Source organism: Harpegnathos saltator, unplaced genomic scaffold (assembly GCF_003227715.2).
Source record: "Harpegnathos saltator strain DR-91 unplaced genomic scaffold, Hsal_v8.6 scaffold765, whole genome shotgun sequence".
In the NCBI taxonomy this organism is placed as follows: domain Eukaryota; kingdom Metazoa; phylum Arthropoda; class Insecta; order Hymenoptera; family Formicidae; genus Harpegnathos; species Harpegnathos saltator.
Genome location: NW_020230610.1, coordinates 466,507 through 491,095, shown reverse-complemented (window position 1 = coordinate 491,095; position 24,589 = coordinate 466,507). Strand labels below are relative to the sequence as shown.

Below are 24,589 nucleotides of genomic sequence, written 5' to 3'. Positions count from 1 at the left end.
TATTAGGGGGGTCCAATATTTTTCCCTGTATATGACCCTGTATAATCCCGGGACTAGTTTTTTCTTTCTTTACATATATATAATCCCGGGATCCTAGGATGGAATCTAAAAAATTCCGAAATCCCAGGATCCTAAATTGTATCCGGGATTGGAAACTCTACTCTTTTGATACTTTCCGATACCTTTTTCTCTCTATTTCATATTTGTTCTCATCTATGCTTGTTTGAGCTACTTCATATTCCGGCCACGATATTCCTAAGAGGGCGTTAGCACTCGGGGAAATTTCTCTCATACGCTAAATTCCGTAAGGCTAACAGTCTTCTACAGTATCTCGTCTGTGTCGGAACATAGTTATTGATAGTAAACAATAGTAAATATCGGAACTTATTCAGTGTTACAGCTTTTATTGGATCAACTTCTGTTTTGCATCGTTTAATTGGAAAATTTAAAGTGAAAATATCGAAGTGCAAGAGATTCAAACTTTTTCTTATTATTAATAAAAATATCTGTAGTTTGTGATTTTTCAAATATTTTTTTGAACTCAAATGACGTGTCTAACCTCATTACATACAAGGTCAACTGAATTGCAATGACTAATGTTTCTGAATGTGTGAAAGTGCGTGTAAGTAAATCTTTCGACCTAACCTTTTTAAAATTGTTTTAATTATAAAATATTTCTATAAGATAGCATTTTTATCCATTAAAAAGTTGGTTGGAGTTAATTACCAGATAAATTATATTTTATTTTGTCATTATTCAGTAATAATATAATTTTTAAAATGTATCTATAAGATACATAAGAATATTAATAAAAATAAGATAATTATTAAAAATAATTATAGAAGATACCCTAAGAGATAAGAGTAAACAATGTTTCTCTAAAACAGAAAAAATAAATTAAAATCAATTATGTTCATATTAATTAATTAAATTATATTTATTATGCTTTTTTCATATATATTTTTGGTAACATTTACTTCTAATTCTTATTTTTGATATTCTTATGAAAAGTGCTTGTTAATAATAAAGATGACATATTTAAAGTAATTATATTGTTAAATGTATTTTTAATATACATCAGAGTTTCAAAAAATTCATTAATTATTCAACAAAATGTTATGTTTCAGTAAATTTATTTCACTTTTCAAATAATAAATGTTACTTATAGGATTTCATAAATAAGGATATTAAAATTTTTAAGTATGAGTTATGAATAATACTACAAAACAAAAAGTTTAAATATTTGTTCTTGAAGTTAGGATACCTAGAAAATAAACACTGTAAAATATTCAAGTAATATTTATCAAAGGTAATATATTAATTAAGATTGTGAATTGAGTGACTTTTTCTATTTTTAAATAAATGATAATTCTTTGGTGCATATTTATTTAAATAGTTATTTATATTTAAATTACTTATTGTAATTATTTATTTTATTTTAATATAATAATTTTTGTAGTTAGAGACATATGTGTCATTGTTTTTATTAATAACTATTTGAGAGAAACATTTAATTATACAGGATATTTAAAAAAGGATTTTAAGGAGAGATAGTACTTATAAAATAAAAAAAAGACATTTTAATAAATATAGTTTGGGAAATTAATATTATTGTAATTATGAATGATTATTATAAACAATTATTTATTTTAATTAAAGCAAGTGACCTACTTGCTTCTGACATGCTTATAAAGCTGACAGAAGATTTGATAACAGTGTGTTGTAATTTAACTGTATTATATTATAACTAACTTATGTTAATATACCATACTGTGAAAACTATGTTATAGCTCTCTGTAACTGTTCACTGTTCACTGATATGACTAACAATTGCTTGATAAAGCATGTGTATAAATGTGAAGAAAATAGATGTTTACAATCCAAGCAAGAGCGAAAAGACACTTCGTAGGGATTCCTCTAAAGCATGGTATACTCTTTACTGATAAATAATACAGACAATTTATATCAGAGAATACAAAGGAACCAAAAACAAGTGAGTCACTTGCTTTAATTAAAATAAACAATCATTTATATAACTCCAACAATAATTTTTTAATTAATATTGTTCTAGGATTTTTTTCCTCCATTTCATGAATACTATTTGTTCTTAAAGTCCTGAATCCTTTTTTTTAAACACTTTATCTGTAATTATGTATAATCCTTAATTAGAGTTAAATTTTATTTTTATGTGACCATATATGTGATTATATATAACTATTTCGAGGAAATAATTAATTATACAAGATGTTTAAAAAAAAGTTTTAAGGGCAGATAGTACTCACAAAATAGAGGAAATTTTAATAAACATAGTTCAAAAATTGTTCAGTAAATATATATGTACACATTATATATGTAACATATATGATGAGATCATAAATATGAGATTATTTATAGGTTATTAAAAGAAAGGATTTAAAACTTATAAAGTAGATGGTATTCACTATACTGAATAAAAGCTGATTAGTAAACAATTTGATAATGTTTAATAAAAAAGTATCTTACTATATTATAATTTTATTATTATTTTGATATTATTAAAGATGTTCTATATGGCCTCAATTCATTTCTGCACACATTTAATATTTTATTATGGAATTACAAATTCTTTAAAAAATTCTTGGTTTTCTTCGAATTAGTCTAGCTGAATTTTGAATTCTATGTAATTGTATTCTATTCCATATTTTGAATTCTTTGTAATATAATTTAATATAATTCTTATATATTATTTATAGATGAAGAATATACTAAACTTTTAATATACCAACTTAAAAACTGAGAAACATGTCCAATATTTATTGACTTTCTAGAATTAAAAATGATATATTTTTTAGTTCCCTTTTTCTGATTCTTTTCAGAGTTTCTTTGAGAGATGTCTGGTTTATTAATTTTTCTTATAACTTATAACTATTTTTTGACTTCAAATTTAAACAGAAGGTTATTTTATTCTTGGAGCTTTTTAGAATTTTAAAAAATTTTCTGGTTATAGTAGAACTTTTTTAAACTTGACGATAAGAAATGCAAGTAGGTATTAATTGTATAGATATATCAGAGCAGATAAGAGAGATTATTGATTTGAAAGATTTCAATAGACTATTTCTTTAGATTAAACTTATCTTATTTTGTTAAAAATAATAAATATTGACAGGGTTAAGTAAGTTAATTTTTTTGCAACAGTAAGATAATTTTTTTACAAGTTAATTTTAAATTTAAAATTTTAAAGTTAACAATTTATAAATTAACTGAGTTTATATTAAAAATTATTTAGACAACTAACTCGATTAAAAGTTAAGTTAGAAAATTAAATTAACTTGTTAAAGTTAAAAGTTAATTATCCTAAGTTATGTGTTTTTAATTAAACTTTTAATTATATATTCAATTTAGGTGAAATAATAAAAAGGTAGTATTTTATAAAAGAGGAAATATATTTTCCTCTTTTTTAATATTATATATTATTTAAAAGGTTTAGAAGGGGGGAGTTATTTGATAATTGTAATAGAGAGATTAGAATGTTTAAGAACAAAATACTCAATTAAGAACAATATAAAATAAAATACTTGTGTGTAGGTAAAGTGAACTAAAATGAACAGGAAAATTCTGTATCATTTTATGAATTACAGAATAGTTATGAAGGAATTAATTAAAGAATGTTAATGAATGAACAGGAAACAGGTGGATGAGTTCTGTAAAATATAAAAAATAGCTCGAATTTATTGATTATCTGTTGGCAACAGCAAGAGGTGCATGATATTAACTGCACAACTCCAATGTCTATCATGATCTGTCAATTTTGCTAGGAGATTATCAGACTATATATCAACAGATTCGAATCATTCTGAATGAGACTTTGCAAAGATCATCTTTCTATATTATGCATATGTTCACTAATACTGTTTAGTTAATTCCTTAATAAATACTGTGAGATTGACAAAATAGAGTATAGTTTAATTTGATTCACCCTATCCGCATACGAGCGTTTTGCTTTTAATTGTTAGACACTTCTATAAATTAAAATAATCCAGAAATACTTATCATATATATATATATATATATATATATATATTTATTCATTCTTCAGCTTATTGCCAAGAAGGGACTTGGTTTACATTTTCCTTATCCACACTCATCTATCCATCCATTCCTACCTCGTCTATATTTCCTATCCCTTTCCTATTCTACTTAAGTTACCTTAATCCTATATTGCCCTTATTCTTACTTTGCCTATGCCTTATTACTTATAACTTATGCTTTGTCTTATTACTTATAACTTAATCTTCCTTGTCTACTTTATTCTTCTGTTCCTTGCTAAGATGTTATTTACGCTGTTTACAATATATGCACATGTGTATTATTTACAATATACAATGTATGTAGTACAATATACTACTGTAATTATTCTTATTCTAGATTAGTTATTTGATTTCTCTATCTTTTTCTCTTTTTCTGTAGACTTTTCTCCTTCTTGTTTTATATCATTTTTAATATCCTACCTCTTTCTCCTGTTAAATCTACCTTCCATATCTTTTCCTTTATTTCCTTCCTATTACTTCTTAATTTATTAAACCATCTTTCTGTCTTATTACATTCTTCTATATAGTGATCCATACTATCTAGATTAGTTCACATAACATACATTTTCTTTTCTCTATCTCTATCCAATACTTGTTATTTTCTTCCATATTACCACACCTTAGCCTCATCATTGCCCTTATTTCATTTCTCTTGTCTAAACTAAATATCTTTTCTTTCATTAAATATTCTGAACATTTTCCTTCCGTTTTTATTTCTGCATATTTCCCATTGTACCTTGCTTTTGCTATTTTGCTTTCTTCCCATTGCCTTTGTAAATCCCTTTTTCTTTCTATTATTTCTTGTTCTATGTTTCTCTCTTCCCTTCTAAACTTTTCTACTAGTTCTATTCCCCCTCCGGTTTCTATTATAATACCTAATCTTTCCATTCCTATAATCGTCTTCTCCTTTTCCTTCCTTCTTTGCTCTCCAGCACATCCTTACGAAGCTATCTTTTTCCTTATTATTTATTATTCTTTCCTCATATCTCTTTGTCCTTATGTCCCATCCCACTTTTAATTTATCCATCATTAGTTCTCTTGTAATTATATATCTCGGCGTACAGAAATCTAATTTAAATATTCATCTTACATAGGTTATCATTATTTTTTCTAGTTTTTTTTCCTCCCATCCCTATAATTCTACTGCATATGCCATTGCTCTGTGCTCTGTACCTAATATTTAAACAGGTTCCATCTTCTCAAGAAATCATTTTTACAAACTCTCTCTCCTAATCCCCATATTTTTCTCATCATATTCCTTTTCCTACTTAATTCTACCATATTCCCTTTCTTACTTAATTCTTTTATGTGCTCCCTATAATTTCCCTCCCTATTGAGCATAAAGCCTAGATTTAATTATCTTATCTACTTCTTCTATGTTTTTCCATATGTTTTTCCATTTCCATCCTTTTTTTTCCTTTCCTTATTAAACACTAATATTTTCGATTTTTCCTAATTTAATTCTTGTTTCCTCTTTCAGAAATCTCCATAGAGTATCCAACATGTCTATCAACGCTATCCTACTTTTTGCTACCAATACTAAATCATCTGCATATGTTACCCAAACAGCACCAAGTCGACTATTAGTTGACTATAAGTCGGCAGAAGAAGTCTAAAGTCGACTTCAAAGTCAGACTGAATGTCGACTAATAGTTGACTAATAGCCGGCAAATGTCCTGACTATAGTCGGCCGTTAGTCAGCCAGAAGTCGACTTAGAAGTCAGCTTTAAGTCAACAATACAGCATTTATAAACCAACTTTTAGTCAATGTTGCTTCATTAAAAGTCGACTTTTAGTTGACTTAACGTAATCAAAATTGGTCAGGTATAATAAATTCGAAAGATCCATTTTTATATATATTTTTTTTAATCGGCTTGATAAAAATTTTCATTATATGTAATAAGATCATATTGTCATAGAATTTTGTAATAAGAAAATAAACATGAATAAATTTTCATTATATGTAATAAAAGTATATATATTAAAACTATATAATAAGAAAATAAAGAACGAAACTGAAAAGAATTTATTTTTTTAATAATGCTCTCATTCTGTCGCCAGATCGTCCCAACCACTCTTGAATACAAGATTCGATTTCGCTTATTGTACATTGCTTTGTCTTCAAAAGCTTTGTCTTCAAACAAATATGATAATTGATATATAAACATTTTACGACAGTAAATAGCTGTTTTAAATCAAAATAAAAATACTGGATAAACTTAGTAATACCAATTATTGAATCCGACAGTTTCGATTTTCTTAAAGACAACGTTTTGTTCTGCCCTGTCCAAGAATATCTTAGAGCAACTTCATGCCCAATAAGTTGCGACATAATGTTTCTAATTGTTTTTGCAATTGTTTCTCCACCCACTTGTGACATCTTTTCAATCTGTAACAATTATAAATGGTATGATGTATATTTTTTATTGCAAATTCGTTCCACTTGTTTCCGTGTTGATAATTTTAAGCAATTACATTAATAAATTCAATTAATATACTTACGAATTGTCGCCAAATGTATTCATCTTCTAACTGATGGTTAAAAGCTTATACTTCCTCAAGTGTGGTAAGGGGAAAATTGGGTAATGAAGAAAAATCAATCTTTTTGCACTTCACTGTTCACCTTTTTGGTATTTTCCAGGAAATGGATAATTCGATTCAGCTTCCGCTCCAGTGTCATAAACTTTTTATTATATGCGCGCCGACATTTTTCTAAACAACAAAAAGAAGAAGTAACCAATGAAATTTAATTTAACTGTTTTATTAATTATTCTTAATAATCGGTTTTATTATGTATTATATTTACTAGCAAAATAAAATAAAATTTACCACAACAAGATGTATGTTCAAAATTCAGTGCGTTATCAATATTTTGTTCACTTATATTATCTGCTACATTACTTATGCGTATGTCATGTGCATTAGAAAATTTTACGTTTGACACTATTGTTGGTCGAGATGTTGAAGCTTCTATAACAATAATTACAGAAAATATATTGTTTATATCAACATCAGGCAATAATATTACATGAAATGAGAGAAGCAGGATTTTCAAGCATATCGTGTAATACTGCTGTAGGTATTTCATCTCTTTTTTTTAATTATATTTTTAGCTGCTTGCGACATTGCTGTATTTTTTCTTAGATTAGGTGGCAAAATGAACAATACAAAGTTTATTATTTATTAACACATTCTAATTCATCGTAAAAGATTTATCAAGTAATAACAATTGAAAATGTACGTTTTAAAGTTTTCTTGTTTTTTTCCTGTTGGTCACTATCATCTTCTGCATTTCTGAAAGACATTTCTAAACATGTAAGATTTTATATTTAACTCTCAACTATCACCCTGCGATAAAAACGACACCAATTAAAATGAAAAATGTTTAATAATTTTGTCATCAATATTACTAAACATCCTTCACTTTAAGACTATTTATAGCGGTAAAAGTGCTCTGCCCGAACGCAGGTCCAAATGAAGGATGTTTAGTAATATTGATGACAAAATTATTAAACATTCTTCATTTTAATTGGTGTCGTTTTGATCGCAAGGTCATAATTGAGAGTTAAATATAAAATCTTACATGTTTAGAAATGCCTTTCAGAAATGCAGAAGATGATAAGTAGTGACCAACAGGAAAAAGCAAGAAAATTTTAAAATATGTATATTTTAATATTTAATTTTATATACAACTCTGATCAATATAAGAATAGTAATTAATGCAGTACTTATATTACAAGATTGTAACTGTTCTTCAGAGAAAGTTTCATTGCCAAAGTCCAAAATATTTTCATCTTGTATTGTGGTTAAGCAGTTTTCGAAAATTTCGTCAAAAGTTTTTGAAGACACGTTATGTGTTGCAGATGAGCGTTCTATATATACATATACATATATTGATATATATACATATTCCCATAAAGTACAAAAATGATGTTTACGATAATATATTTGTAATAAAATATTATCCCTTAATATTTTTTAAGAAGTGTAAATAAATGACAAACCAGGCTTAGTGATCGTCGATAATTCCTTAATCATTTGGTTTGGAGAATCAGAGACACTTTTTGTTGGTGGAATGTAATTCGATGGCATCTTTTACATTGGCATAATTTTACATTGTGTTTCTTCATCTAGAACTATTCAAAATTTGGATTTTAGATTTTTTACTTTTAATATATACAATTGATTGTAGAAATGTATCCTGTAAATATACCTTCATTGCTCGATGTATCTCCATAAAACTTTCGTTTTTTAATAAGTCTCTTTTTGGGAACATCCTCCGTCTCAGTCTGTATTACAATATTGTCATCTGACGCTGATATATCGCTTAAAGCTTTTTCTACAGATCGGGCAGTTTGATATGTTTCTATAATATATTTTCGAATAAATATTATAATTTTATAATTTGATATAAAATATCAACATATAAAACGAACCATAAGGGCCAAAACTCGTCTTAAATGTAATTACGTCCCACTCAGGTAACGGTTGCAATTGTTTTATGCAGGCTTGACTTAGCTGTTTACATGTTTTTGGTATTTAAAATATAGATTTCTCAAAATGTATCCATTTTGCTGGTATTGTTATATTGTACATATCATACAGCAATACGTAAAACGCCATTCTGGAAGAATTATTTACAAATATATACATATACATATACATACATACATATACAGGGTGGTTGACTGTAAACTTACAAACCTTATAAAAAACGTAAAAACATCGAGATAAATACAACGGACGGGAAAAAATTGGAATCGACTACGTAAAGTTTTAAGAAAAATCGTTAAATAGATGAACGAATAAACAGTAGGCGGGCATCGCGGACCTGCTACTCCGTATGGCTTGGGCCGGAGCGGCAGGTAACAACGGCGGATCGGCGCGCTTCTTCGCTCATCTACGTATTGAGCAATAATTGCTAAAATAATAAAATTTTTTTATTTGTCTAAATAATTTGATGATTTTGAAATTTGCAAAAGTCGATAAGTTGACATAAGTCAGGACGCTATGGTGACAATATGTTCTTGAGACCAGATAGAGTAAAAAAGTCTAGTACCATCTTTTCTTCCAATAAATAGTTAGCGAGATATCGTAAATTAAGTATTAAAAAAGTCATCAAATTTCTCTGAAATAACTCAAAACATATTAGGCAAATAAAAAAATGTTTCGAACGAAAGTTGTTCAAATTAATTGGTAGAATAAGATGATACAATAAAAAATGAGGGTTTCTATTTAAGAAAAATAAGCTGACCTTAACGTGACCTTGGCACGTTCATTCAAAGTCAAACCAATGACGTAGTCTTATGTCCCCCTTCAAACTAAACACCTTTCTCTGAAACATTTTTCGCGATCTGGCATACTTGATGAAATATTTCCGATTGTCGATTAAAATGGACTATCCTGTATACAGGATGTTATAAAAGTCCGGGAAGAGCAGAATAACTCGAGAAATATGAGTCCTAGAAAAAATGCAAAGTACTGAGTTTTTATAATTTTTTTCTGGCTATCTGACGATGACTTTGGATTCGACTTTGACAATGACTTTGAAGGTCATTTCAAGGTTAGGTCAATTTTTTTTTAATGGGATCCCATACTTTTGACCCCAGAAATGAAAAGAGCGGAACTTTTTACGTTCGGATATGACCTTGAACATTGCCAAATTTGACCTCTGAAGATCACATAAAGGTATAAGCTTGTTTTAGGTTGAAAACACGAAAATGCACCTGCTAGGGAGCAATGTTACGCATATAAATAAGAATGTAGAGGTCAACAAGGCACATTCAGCCGTGACCTTGCCCTTATTCTGCAGGTCATGAGTTAAGATTATTATTAAGGTCAAACCGGACTTTTTTAGGACTGAAAATTCATACTTTTGACCTAAAAGTGTCAAGGTCGAAAAATTTTACGTTCGGGTATGACGTTTTGAATCTTGACCTTATTCTTAAGGTTATGTGTCTGTCATATCAAGGTCAATTAATCTTTTTAAGCTGGAAACACATACTTTTACCTCCCCCCCATAATGTGAAGAGTGAGATTTTACGTTACGTACAGAGGTCACACTCCGATTTTTGGTAATTCCTTAATATCGGCCGCTATCTTGAATCCGCCACCTTGAATTTGCAAAATCCGGTGTCGGATTCGGTTTTAGCGAACTCAAAAATCCCAGGATCGGTATCCGAAAAATTTATTCGCCATCGATAAAGTATATGCTTCAAAGTTTTTATTTGTCTCGATTCTATCAGTATCAAACAGATAATAGATTGTTTTTGAGTTTTCATCGATTTAACAAGTTTTGATGTCATTCTAGTCCGTTTTGAATTATTATCATATTATTATTAACGATCAATGGTACATTACTTATAATTTTTATTTAAAGGTAAAGAAACCGAATTTTTTATACCAAATTTTTGCAATTTTTTGTTTTCAGTTCCAAATGGCTTCTCTTACAGAGCATGAAAGAGTTTCGCTATTGATGATGAGAGGATGGGGGGATAGACAAAGGTCATACAGTGAAGTGAGATTGCTGTTCAATGAAAACTTTCGTAACGAAGGCGAAGATATTTCAATGTCGACTGTATCTCGTACCATCAGACGATTTGTAGAAACTGGGAGTAATAAAAACCGCCAAAAATCTGAGAGGCCAAGGTCCCAAACGACAGAAGAGCGACAATTTGAAGTAGCCCAATCATTTGTTGAAAATCCCAGATTGTCAATTAGAAAAGCATCTCAACAGCTTCAAATGAGTGTATTGTCAATTTCCAAAAATCTAAAGACCATTAAGTTCCACCCCTACAAAATTCATCTCCACCATGAGTTGAATGAGGATGATTTTGACCGCAGGGTGCAATTTTCAGAAGTTATGATGCAAAGAATTGATCAGCAACCGGACTTGTAGCATAATAACCGCTTTCTCAGACGAAGCGTCTTTTGAAATTACTGGTAAGGTAAACCGTCATAATTTTAGATATTGGGACAACGAAAGTCCTCATTGGATGCTTGAAGCACATACGCAGCGACCTCAAAAATTGAATGTTTGGGCAGGTCTTTATGATAATCAAGTGGTTGGGCCTTTTTTTATAAATGGGAATTTGAACTCAGAAACCTATCTGCAGCTTCTAACAGACCAAATTGTTCCACCAATACAGAAGAGCGTTGGTGATCATTTTGATGATATTTGGTTCCAGCAAGATGGGGCACCGCCACATTATGGACGCATTGTTCGGAACTATTTAAACGATACTTTCCCTAATCGATGGATAGGTAGAAGAGAAACAATAGAATGGCTATCGAGATCGCCCGACATTGCACCACTTGATTTCTTTCTTTGGGGCTACATAAAAAATAAAGTTTATTTCACTAAACCTCGTAACCTGGATGAGCTTCAACAACGGATCATAGACGAATGTGCTGCAATACCTCCAGAAATGATAAGGAGTGCGACTGACAATTTGTACGTCCGCTTAGCACACTGTTAAACGGTCAATGGGGAACATTTTGAACATCTCTTGTAATCTCAGGCCGAGTTACAAGATGCTTTGCCTTCGGTGGCCGGGACTAACTGAACCTTGCCTTCAGTGGTCGGGTTTGAGACACCTTGCCTTCAGTGGCCGGGTTTGAGACACCTTGCCTTCAGTGGTCGGGTTTGAGACACCTTGCCTTCAGTGGTCGGGTTCCGAGACGCTTTACTTTCAGTAGACTTCACGATCAGTGAAGTAACGTAAAACGCATAATTTTGAGAACAAGGTCAAGGTTGAAAACGTAATGTCCGAACGTAAATTTTTCAATCTTGACACTTTTAGGTCAAAAGTATGGATTTTAAGTCCTAAAAAAGTCCGGTTTGACCTTAATAATAATCTTAACTCATGACCTTGAGAATAAGGGCAAGATCACGGCTGAATGCCCCTCGTTGACCTCTACATTCTTATTGTTATGCGTAACATTGCTCCCTAGCAAGGTGCATTTTCGAAGATATTCCCGTTTTCAGCTTAAAACAAGTTTAGACCTTTACGTGACCTTCGGAGGTCAAAATTTGCAGTGTTTAAGGTCATATCCGAACGTAAAATTTTTCACTCTTTTCATTTCTGGCGTCAAAAGTATGGGGTCCCATTTAAAAAATTGACCTGACCTTGAAATGACCTTCAAGATCATTGTCAAGGTCAAATCCAGGGTTACTGTCAAATAGCCAGGAAAAAATCATAAAAACCCAGTACTTCGCATTTTTCTAGGACTCATATTTTTCGAGTTATTCTGCTCTTCCGGGACTTTTATAACACCCTGTATATACAGGGTGCACGATTTATCTGAAGACATTGAAATATCTCTAGAATTATGCATTGGATAAGAGAAAGTGGTTAATGAAAGTTGTTAGTCTCGAAGGGGGACATCCAATGATACCAAACTTGACCTCCCACCCCACCCCCTGGGGGTGGGGATTGGGGGCAACTTTGAAATCTTAAATGGAAATTCCCATTTTTTATTGCAGATATGGATTCTACGCCACAAAATACGTAAATTTTGTCCGAAACTTTTTTTGATTCGTGATAGATGGCGCTGTAATCGCAAAAAATTATATTTTCGGCAATTCTCCAGAAATGATCATTGGATTGAGAAATAAAAAATACCTGTTCAATATTTTTAAAGAATATAATAAAAGTTATTCCTCCCCCCATCCTCTCGGGGTAGGGTGGATGGTAACGTTCATATCTGCATGACGGTTGCCCAGCGCATAACTCAATAGCAGCACGGGAAGTATTAGACCGTGATTACAATTGTCGGTGGATTGGCAGAGGTGGCCCGATTAATTGGCCTACTAGGTCGCCTGATTTGACATCGCCGGATTTCTTTCTGTGGGGTTACCCACAGATAAAAGATAAGGTTTATCAACAAGTGCCAACAACTCGTGAAAACAAGGTAGAACGCATAAGAAACGCTTGCGCTGAAACTCCCGCAGATATGCTTCCATCCTGTGTACAGTCATTTGAAAAAAGGATCAATAAGTGTATTGAAGTTGAAGGTAAAAATTTCGAACACTTACTCTAATTAATTGAACAGTGAGAGGCAAGGGGACTCACATTAAAAAAGCACCCCGATCTGTGAGAGGCAAGGGGACTCACATTAAAAAAGCACCCGAAGGGAACATAAAACTACTACGTCCTCGTCGTTGTTCCTGTGTAACGCTAAAAGTAGTTTTTCGGAAAAATTCAACGCTATCTATCACGAATGAAAAAAATTGTTTCAATAAAAATTTCACATACAATCTAATTCCGCAATGAAAAATGTGGGTCCCCATTTGAGATTTGAACGTTATCACCCACCCTACCCCGAGAGGATGGGGGGGAATAACTTTTATTATGTTCTTTAAAAATATTGAACAGGTATTTTTTATTTCTCAATCCAATGATCATTTCTGGAGAATTGCGGAAAATATAATTTTTCACGATTACAGCGCCATCTATCACGAATATAAAAAAAAGTTTCGGACAAAATTTACGTACTTTGCGGCGTAGAATCCGTATCTGCAATAAAAAAATGGCGGTTTCCATTTCAGATTTCAAAGTTGCCCCCAACCCGCAGGGGGTGGGGTGGGAGGTCGAGTTTGGTATCATTGGATGTCCCCCTTCGAGACTAACAACTTTCATTAACCACTTTTTTTATCCAATGCATAGTTCTCGAGATATTTCAATGTCTTCAGATAAATCGTGCACCCTGTATATATATATATATATATATATATATATATATATATATGTAAGTCTAGACTGAGAATACAGAATGTCAGTTGCTAGAACAATTGACGTACAAATCCATACACAGAGCTCAACTTCTGGTTTTAACCCGAACAGAATAAAACAAAAAAAGGCAAGACTCGGGACAGCAGCTTCTTCTTCTGTACGACACACCCTAGAGCGGTTTTTACTAGAGAAAAACTAACGTGCGAGCTCTAGCGCTATCTAAGACGAGTCGCACGCATTGCAACACACATGTTCCATGATTTCGAAGGGAAAAGAGAATGGCATTATCAGTTTTGTATTTGGAGGGCATTTCCAAGATCAGTTGAAGGTCAACTTAATTTTTTTAAATAGAAAACCTAATTTTTTATTATATAATATTTTCTTTTTCTACCAATTAATTTTAACAACTTTTGTCTGAAACATTTTCTTATTTGCCTAATATTTTTTTAAATATTTAAGAAGAACTTGATAACTTTTTCAACATTTAACTTACGATATCTCGCTAACTATTCGTCGAAAGAAAAAATAGTATTAGACTTTTTTACTTCATTTACTATCAACAATATATTACTATAATAATGCCCCAACTTTTGTTTACTTATCGACCTTGGGAAATTTCAAAATTATTAAATCAACAAAAGTGAGGGCACTATTATAGTAATATATTCTTGATAGTAAATAAAGTAAAAAAGTCTAATACTATTTTTTCTTTCGACGAATAGTTAGTGAAATATCGTAAGGTAAATGTTGGAAAAGTTACCAAGTTTTCCTTAAATATATCAAAATGTATTAAGCAGATAAAAAAATGTTTCAGACAAAAGTTGTTTAAATTAATTGGTGGAAAAAGATGATATAATAAAAAACTGGGATTTCCATTTATGAAAATTGGTAGTCAGCGAATATCTCGAAAGTGGCGCCATCTATAAATCAAATGCTATCGCTGTCTTATGTCCCCCTTCAAATCAAACAACTTTTGTCTAAAACATTTTTTGATTTAACGCAGTGTTTCTAAGATATTTAAGTGGATCCTTTAAAATGGGACACCCTGTATATATACAGGGTGTTATAAAAGTCTAGGAAGAGCAGAGTAACTCGAAAAATATGAGTCCTAGAAAATGTGCGAAGTACTGGGTTTTTATGATTTTTTCCTGGCTATCCGACGGTTATCTTGGATTTGACCTTGACAATGACCTTGAAGGTCATTTCAAGGTCAGGTCAATTTTTTAAAATGGGACTCCATACTTTTGACCCCAGAAATGAAAAGAGCGGAAAATTTTACGTTCGGATATGACCTTGAGCACTGCCAAATTTGACCTCTGAAGGTCACATAAAGGTATAAGCTTGTTTTAGGTTGAAAACACGAAAATGCACCTTGCTAGGGAGCAATGTTACGCATAACAATAAGAATGTAGAGGTCAACGAGGGGCATTCAGCCGTGATCTTGCCCTTATTCTCAAGGTCATGAGTTAAGATTATTATTAAGGTCAAACCGGACTTTTTTAGGACTTAAAATCCATACTTTTGACCTAAAAGTGTCAAGATTGAAAAATTTACGTTCGGACATTACGTTTTCAACCTTGACCTTGTTCTCAAAATTATGCGTTTTACGTTACTTCACTGATCGTGAAGTCTACTGAAAGTAAAGCGTCTCGGAACCCGACCACTGAAGGCAAGGTGTCTCAAACCCGACCACTGAAGGCAAGGTGTCTCAAACCCGGCCACTGAAGGCAAGGTGTCTCAAACCCGACCACTGAAGGCAAGGTTCAGTTAGTCCCGGCCACCGAAGGCAAAGCATCTTGTAACTCGGCCTGAGATTACAAGAGATGTTCAAAATGTTCCCCATTGACCGTTTAACAGTGTGCTAAGCGGACGTACAAATTGTCAGTCGCACTCCTTATCATTTCTGGAGGTATTGCAGCACATTCGTCTATGATCCGTTGTTGAAGCTCATCCAGGTTACGAGGTTTAGTGAAATAAACTTTATTTTTTATGTAGCCCCAAAGAAAGAAATCAAGTGGTGCAATGTCGGGCGATCTCGATGGCCATTCTATTGTTTCTCTTCTACCTATCCATCGATTAGGGAAAGTATCGTTTAAATAGTTCCGAACAATGCGTCCATAATGTGGCGGTGCCCCATCTTGCTGGAACCAAATATCATCAAAATGATCACCAACGCTCTTCTGTATTGGTGGAACAATTTGGTCTGTTAGAAGCTGCAGATAGGTTTCTGAGTTCAAATTCCCATTTATAAAAAAAGGCCCAACCACTTGATTATCATAAAGACCTGCCCAAACATTCAATTTTTGAGGTCGCTGCGTATGTGCTTCAAGCATCCAATGAGGACTTTCGTTGTCCCAATATCTAAAATTATGACGGTTTACCTTACCACTAATTTCAAAAGACGCTTCGTCTGAGAAAGCGGTTATTATGCTACAAGTCCGGTTGCTGATCAATTCTTTGCATCATAACTTCTGAAAATTGCACCCTGCGGTCAAAATCATCCTCATTCAACTCATGGTGGAGATGAATTTTGTAGGGGTGGAACTTAATGGTCTTTAGATTTTTGGAAATTGACAATACACTCATTTGAAGCTGTTGAGATGCTTTTCTAATTGACAATCTGGGATTTTCAACAAATGATTGGGCTACTTCAAATTGTCGCTCTTCTGTCGTTTGGGACCTTGGCCTCTCAGATTTTTGGCGGTTTTTATTACTCCCAGTTTCTACAAATCGTCTGATGGTACGAGATACAGTCGACATTGAAATATCTTCGCCTTCGTTACGAAAGTTTTCATTGAACAGCAATCTCACTTCACTGTATGACCTTTGTCTATCCCCCCATCCTCTCATCATCAATAGCGAAACTCTTTCATGCTCTGTAAGAGAAGCCATTTGGAACTGAAAACAAAAAATTGCAAAAATTTGGTATAAAAAATTCGGTTTCTTTACCTTTAAATAAAAATTATAAGTAATGTACCATTGATCGTTAATAATAATATGATAATAATTCAAAACGGACTAGAATGACATCAAAACTCAGAAACAATCTATTGTCTTATCATCAATATTATGTGTTTGACACTTATAGAACCGAGACATAAAAACCTTGAAACATACACTTCATTGATGGCGAATAAATTTTTCGGATACCGATCCTGGGATTTTTGAGCTCGCTAAAACCGAATCCGACATCGGATTTTGCAAATTCAAGATGGCCGATTCAAGATAGCCGATATTTAAGAATAACAAGAATTGGATCTCGTTTAAGGAGTTTTTGAAGTCGTTTCTGAAATCGAATCCGACGTTGGATTTTACAAATTCAAGATGACCGATCCAAAATGGCGCCCGATATTGAGGAATTACCAACAATCGGAGTGTGACCTCGTACGTAACGTAAAATCTCAATCTTCACATTATGGGGAGAGGGGTTAAAGTATATGTTTCCAGCCTAAAAAAATTAATTGACTTTGATATGACTGACACATAACCTTAAGAACAAGGTTAAGGTTGAAAACGTCATATCCGAACGTAAAATTTTTCAATCTTGACACTTTTAGGTCAAAAGTATGGATTTTCAGTCCTAAAAAAGTCCGGTTTGACCTTAATAATAATTTTAACTCATGACCTTGAGAATAAGGGCAAGATCACGGCTGAATGCCCCTCGTTGACTTCTACATTCTTATTGTTATGCGTAACATTGCTCCCTAGCAGGTGCATTTTCGAAGATATTCGCGTTTTCAGCCTAAAACAAGTTTAGACCTTTACGTGACCTTCGGAGGTCAAAATTTGCAGTGTTTAAGGTCATATCCGAACGTAAAATTTTTCACTCTTTTCATTTCTGGAGTCAAAAGTATGGGGTCCCATTTAAAAAATTGACCTGACCTTGAAATGACCTTCAAGATCATTGTCAAGGTCAAATCCAGGGTTACTGTCAAATAGCCAGGAAAAAATCATAAAAACCCAGTACTTCGCATTTTTTCTAGGACTCATATTTTTCGAGTTATTCTGTTCTTCCGGGACTTTCATAACACCCTGTATATATATATGTATATATATATATATCATATACAAAAGGATGGATCATTTCTGTTCTAACAAGCTTCCCTTTGTTTTGTCCTCGCCGAAGGAAAAACATAACTTCACAACAGGTTATGGGCCCAGAGTAGTCAGAAGGTCGAGTTTAATTCATGTCAGAAGAGATTGTCTATATGCCGAGAGGACTGTAAGCATATGTGCTCGTGAACAAATTGCTATCATAGGTTTTTTGTTGTCTGGATTCGATTCGAAGTCAGAGTACTGTCGTCTACGTCTGCCGAAATAACCATGGATAATATTCCTGTCACGAAGTTCAATGGATCAGATTTTGGTCTCTGGAAGTATCAGATGACGGTCTACCTCGAATATTATGATCTATATGATGTTGTATGTGGTAAAGTAGCAAGGCCGCAAACAAATTCTCAACACTGGGATACAATCGACAAGAAAGCTAAGTGTATATTGACTCAGTTGCTTGAGCTGCAACAGTTACGTCATGTGGTAAACTGCAAAACCTCAAATGAGATTTGGTCTAGGTTAGAGTCTGTGTATGAGCAAAAGAATGAAACGAGTGTACATTTGCTTTTAGTAAGAATTTTCGAGTACAAGATGGATCCGAACAAGATGACAGTGTCCGAACATGTCAGCAATGTTGAACAAATGGCTCGACAACTTGAAGATCTTGGTCACAAACAAGATGAAATAACGGTGATTACAAAGATCTTGCATTCGTTACCAGCAAGCTTTCGTTCCATGATATCAGCTTGGGATTCAGTATCAAGAAATGAACAGACGTTAGCAAATCTGTTATCTCGTCTCATGAAAGAAGAAAACTTTGCTCAGAGTTTCAGTGAGCTCAAGGTCAGTGGCGGTGATGAGTCAACTGCATTATATGCGAAGAAATCGAAGTACTTCAAGAAATCTAAGCCAGATAAGAAAACATTCAAGGGAAAATGCTTCAACTGTGATGAGAAAGGACACATGGCTTGACAGTGCAAGAAACCTAAGAGAGAATCGAAGCAAGCTAATATTGCGTCGCAAAGCAAGAGACCGTCGTACGGTGCATTTACGACATTGTCTTCTTCTCAACAAAAATGTTCACATGAAGATTGTTGGTTGACTGATTCAGGAGCAAGCAATCATATGACATTCCGACGAGACTGGTTTGAGACATTCGAACCGATTAATGACAAATCTGTGCCGATAACAGTAGGCAATAATGAAGTCATTTATGCAAGTGGCCGCGGTAATATCAGAATTATATCGACAATCAACGGAAAAGAACGTGAAGGTACGTTACACGACGCACTCTGGATACCGGATTTGGGTCGCAATCTTCTGAGTATTGGTGCAAGTAACAAACACGGCAACAAGGCGATCATTGATGTACACCAAATAAAGATCATTGGGAGGAATAGCCAAACACTCATGGTGGGTTACAGCTGTGAACAAAATTTATACACAATGGAAACACGAGTTATAATGCCGAAGCATGAAGCTCAGTACGCAGATAACAACATGCAGCCGCTATCAGTATGGCATGAGCGTCTTGGTCACGTATGTTACAAAAAGCTCGAACAGTTAATCGCCAATGGAGCAGTTGAGGGCGTGAATGCCTCAAGAACTAGTGGGAGCAATAACAACAGGTTCTGTAAAGCTTGCGTTTTCGGGAAACAAACGCGCAAACAATTTAACAATCGGATACTCGTGCAAAGCAGCCAGGTGAATTAATACATTTTGATGTTTGCGGTCCGAAGTCGACTCCGACGTTCGGTGGTAACACTGTACTTGTAGTTTTCGTGGATGACTACTCAGGTTTTCTAGTGGTACGTCCCATGAAAGATCGATCCGACATAGCTGATGCTGTCGAAAGCTTCATAGCAATAGCAACTTCATACGGACATCAGGTTAAACGTTTTCGGTCTAACAACGCACGTGAGTTTACAAGCAAGGACATGAAGAGAATCATGAACAAAAACAAGATTGTTCACGAGTTCTCAACACCGCGTGCACCTCAGCAAAATGGCCGTGCTGAACGACAAATCAGGACAATTGTCGAGACTGGACGTACTTTGTTGGCTGCAGCTGATTTGCCGCTGTCTCTTTGGGCAGAAGCAGCGAGAACTGCTGCATTAACTCGCAATTATGTACCGCTGGATCGACTCGATGGTAAAACACCGTGGAAAATATTCACAGGAGAAAAACCGGATGTCAGCTTCCTACGTAACTATGGCAGTGATGCGTACGCTCACATTGAAGATGGCTTTCGTAGCAAGTTTGACAAAAAGTCAAAGAAGCTTGTATTAGTTGGTTACGAAACTGGCTCTTAGGCCTATCGACTTTGGGAACGTGGCACGAAAAATGTGTATGTACGATGCAATGTCAAAATTGTCGAATCCAGTCCAAAGGCCGCTGTTAAGTTCATCGAAGAAAAAGAAGAGGAAAAACTACCGAAAATAAGGCTTGAAGAACAAGCAGTCAACAACGAAGGAGAACCAGTCGCGAGCAGAACTCGGTCAAAACAGAAGATGCAGGAAGATAGACGTGTAATCGAGGACGACTGTATTGCTCGTCATACAAGAAGCAAGGTCAATGACTTAATTGCGGGTGCATGTTTGCTAGCAGAAATCAAGGTGCCAGAAAAGACGCAATCAAAGAACTGTAAAGAAGCAATTGAATCATCTAATAGTAAACAGTGAGAGCAAGCGATGCATGAGGAGCTCGATTCACTTAAAAGGAATCAGACATGGCAATTGGTCAAACCACCTGAAGGATGTCGAGTGATTCAAAACAAGTGGGTCTTTCGTGTTAAAACTAAACCAAACGGTGATGCTGACCGTTTCAAAGCAAGACTTGTTGTTAAGGGTTAAGGGCAGTCAAAAACAAGGCATCGACTTCAGTGAGACATATTCTCCAGTTACTCGTTACGATTCGATCCGAATGATGATAGCTGTTGCAACTGAAAAGGACTATGAGATGATCCAGTTTGATGTAAAAACAGCCTTCTTATATGGTGACTTGGAAGAACTGTACAGGGTGGGGAAAAATTATTGGTCATGCTTTTGCCAGTCGATTCTACTCGTCGAGATCGCCAACATTGCATCATAAACATGGTGCGCAAAATTAACTTTCAAGGTCATTTTCAATGTCAAATTTTTTATTGGCTTAGTCGATTCTACTCGTCGAGTTGAACAAAAGTCTCAAAGGGACCATATGCCGGGAATCAATATTTCATAGAGAAATCTTCGTTTGAAGTTTTTTTTGCCTGAGATTTCCAAAAAATCGATTTTTATGAAGTCAGAAAATAAATCTGATGCTTATAAAGTTCTTAAAATCATGGTCTGAATATCCTGATCATGATTAGCGAAAATTACCCCCCAAAAATGACCCTGAAAAATTTGTTTTCAAGGTGAAAAATCTGCTTAATCTACTCTTAGCGCTACCCAGGAATAACGACGTAGACATGGTAGATTTCTGTTCCCTTCGGGGTGACTTGATTATTGTGAGTTCCCCTCGCCTCTCACTTCGGGGTGACTTGATTATAATGAGTTCCCCTCGCCTCTCACTTCGGGGTGACTTGATTATAGTGAGTTCCCCTCACCTCTCACTTCGGGGTGACTTGATTATAGTGAGTTCCCCTCGCCTCTCACTTCGGGGTGACTTGATTATTGTGAGTTCCCCTTGCCTCTCACTTTATCGTCGTCGACGCTGCCTACGAACAAACAGAACTGACCCATTGGCCCCAATAGCTCTGAGGAGTTATGCTTGTCTGCCAGCTTCAACGTAACCACCATCGTTATCAATGCAAGCTTGGAGTCTCTTCACCAAATTATTTCGCACTCTACGGAGCACAGCTCGGTTTCGTGCTAAAGTAGCAACCGCCTCTTCAATGCGATCTCGTAAATCCTGAGCCGTCCTTAAAGCCCTGCCTGACCCATAAACAATGGGTTTCAGAGCTCCCCAGAAATAAAAGTCCAGAGGGTTCAGGTCAGGTGAACGGGCGGGCCATAAGTGTGGCGCAGGATTACGACCGATCCATCGAGTTCCAAAAGCTTGTTGTAAAAAAGCGCGGATCTGCCTGCTGAAATGCGGTGGGGTACCGTCATGCATAAAAAAATTCGATTACAGGCACTCCTCGGAACCATACGTCGCAGTTGATTCAGGAGAGTATGACATAGAAACCGCAAATACTCAACGCTTGACAATCGGTTTGAGAGAAACACAGGAGCAATATAATTATTCCCGAGTATCCCTGCCCAAACATTGACTGAAAAACGGCCCTGCTGAACTCTTTGGACCATTGCGTGTGGATTGCGTCTGCGCCAGATGCGAACATTTTGCCGGTTCAAAATGGAAGTGCTGGAAAAACTGGATTCATCAGTGAACACTATATTTTTCAGAAAATGTCGATTTCTTCGGATCTTGCGAAGCATTCACCGACAAAAACGAAGACGAGCTGTGCGATCACCAGGTCGCCTCATGCACTACCTGCACTTTGTAGGGTCGTAGGCCTTTCTCACGGAGAATGCGCAAGACTGTTTTATGATCTACCCCTACTCGCACGCCAATGTGTCGTGATCCCATGACAGGATAAGTTCGAGCTAGTGCAATCACACGTTCCTCAATTCTCCAAGACACACGAGGACGACTTGCCCTACGGTGGCCAGCATTTGCAAAATTCCTTTGCTCCTGATTATGGAATCGTTCATCGAGTCGTTGAAATTCTCGACGATCAGGCACGGATCCTGGACGTAATGTTCTGCCATTAGCTTGGCATCGCAACCAACTACCATAAAGAGCTCGTGCTCGTGTGTAATTACCATGAGCACGATCAATTGCTCGAAGCATTAGACGTTGGTCACGCCCATCCCGATGTGCCCGATCACGGCCACCACGTCGAAGCATGCTATAGCAACGTTATTCTTAGAAAAAATTTGGTAAAAAATTGAAACAATTTTTTTAATTTTATACTGAAAATTGATTCAAGATCGGCGGCGGTCTTCTAATAATCACGAAAAAGGTCTGGATATGGATGAAAAGCTTCTTAAGCATAAGTAACGAATGTCTTATGGAGCGATATATTATTCCTCTCCGAGGCAAATGGCCGTTGCTTTAAGGAACCAACAGCCGTTGAAATGTTACTGGGTACCAAGATACTTCGAAGGGAACTAAAATCTACCATGCTCACTTCGTTGTTCCTGGGTAGCGTTAATAGTAGATTAAGCAGATTTTACACCCATGACAATTAATTTTACGAAATTTTTTGGTTTCTAAAAACTTCAAACGAATATTTCTCTACGAAATATTGATTTCCGGCATACGGTCCCTTTGAGACTTTTGTTCAGCTCGACGAGTAGAATCGACTAAGCCAATAAAAAATTTGACATTGAAAATGACCTTGAAAGTTAATTTTGCGGCACCATGTTTATGATGCAATGTTGGCGATCTCGACGAGTAGAATCGACTGGCAAAAGCATGACCAATAATTTTTCCCCATCCTGTACATGCTCTAATCTGAAGGCTTCAACGATGGCAGTGGAAGAGTCTGCAAGCTTCTACGCAGTCTGTATGGGTTGAAGCAAGCACCTTTGCAGTGGCACAAGAAAATCGGAGGCGTACTAGCAGAATTAGGAATACACTCAACGAATTATGACACTTGTATATGCTCAAACGATGAAGGAGATTTGTTGATTGCATTATACGTGGACGATGGTCTTGTAATCGGTGCATCGATGGATAAGATCAACAAGTTATTAGAACTACTCACAGCACATTTCGAGATCACGAAAAACGAAGCAAATTGTTATTTAGGACTCGAAATTAATCGGAATCGTTCTGACAGGATCACGCGCATACATCAAACAGCTTACACTGAAAGGATGCTTGAGAAGTTTAATATGGCTAACTGTAATCCTGTCAATACTCCGATAGATACATACCAGGTATGTCGGTAATTACTTTCCGGTTTTTGTAACAGATGTCACTACCATAAGTCATCAGATGTCACAGCCATAAGTATGGAATGTTATGATTTGATACATATGTCATTTTATTCTACTGACATTAACCTCAAAACTACACAAGTTACGTTCCGCCAAAATAACAGCGTTATAGATTTATAATTTTTTGAAAATGTCGAGTTTTGTGCCTGAAAACGTGCATTTGCGGCACGCATTACTTTTCTTGTTTAATCAAAAGAAAAAAGCCGCTGAAAGTCATCGTTTGCTGGTAGAGACTTACGATGAGCATGCTCCAACCATAAGAACATGTGAAACGTGGTTTCGACAATTCAAATGTGATTTCAACGTTCAAGACAAAAAACGTCCTGGTAGGCCGAAAACGTTTGAAGATGTGGAATTGCAGGAGTTATTGGATGAAGACCCAACACAAACTCAAAAACAATTGGCAGAAAAGTTGAATGTGAGCCGAGTAGCAATTTGTGAACGATTACAAGCGATGGGAAAGATCCAAAAGATGGGAAGATGGGTGCCACATGAATTGAATGACAGGCAATTGGAAAATCGAAAAATCGTCAGTGAAATGCTGCTTCAAAGATATGAAAAGAAGTTATTTCTGCATCGAATAGTAACGGGTGATGAAAAATGGATTTATTTCGAAAATCCCAAGCGAAAAAAATCATGGTTATCACCTGACGAAGGCAGCCCATCGATTGCAAGGCCAAATCGCTTTGGTCGCAAGACCATGCTCTGTGTCTGGTGGGACCAGGTTGGTGTCGTATATTATGAACTGTTG

The 24,589-nt window shown here is 34.9% G+C and overlaps 2 protein-coding genes across 5 annotated transcripts in view; both read left to right on the top strand.

Annotated features, from left to right (window-relative positions):
• Positions 1-336: 336 nt before the first annotated feature.
• The window catches only part of Atg4a (Autophagy-related 4a), a 456,226-nt gene continuing 431,973 nt past the window's right edge, over positions 337-24,589 (top strand). For 3 of the 4 annotated variants that reach the window (XM_025306187.1, XM_025306185.1, XM_025306186.1), the window contains exon 1: positions 337-622. In XM_025306187.1, the coding sequence (XP_025161972.1) occupies positions 607-622 (16 nt within the window). In that variant the 5' untranslated portion in view covers positions 337-606. The remainder of the gene's footprint in view (positions 623-24,589) is intronic. The other variant, XM_025306188.1, reaches the window with a different exon arrangement.
• Positions 17,881-18,833, top strand: LOC109504512 (uncharacterized). Its single transcript, XM_019844703.2, has one exon. The coding sequence runs from the start codon at positions 18,125-18,127 to the stop codon at positions 18,824-18,826; it is 702 nt and encodes a 233-aa protein (XP_019700262.1). The 5' UTR covers positions 17,881-18,124; the 3' UTR covers positions 18,827-18,833.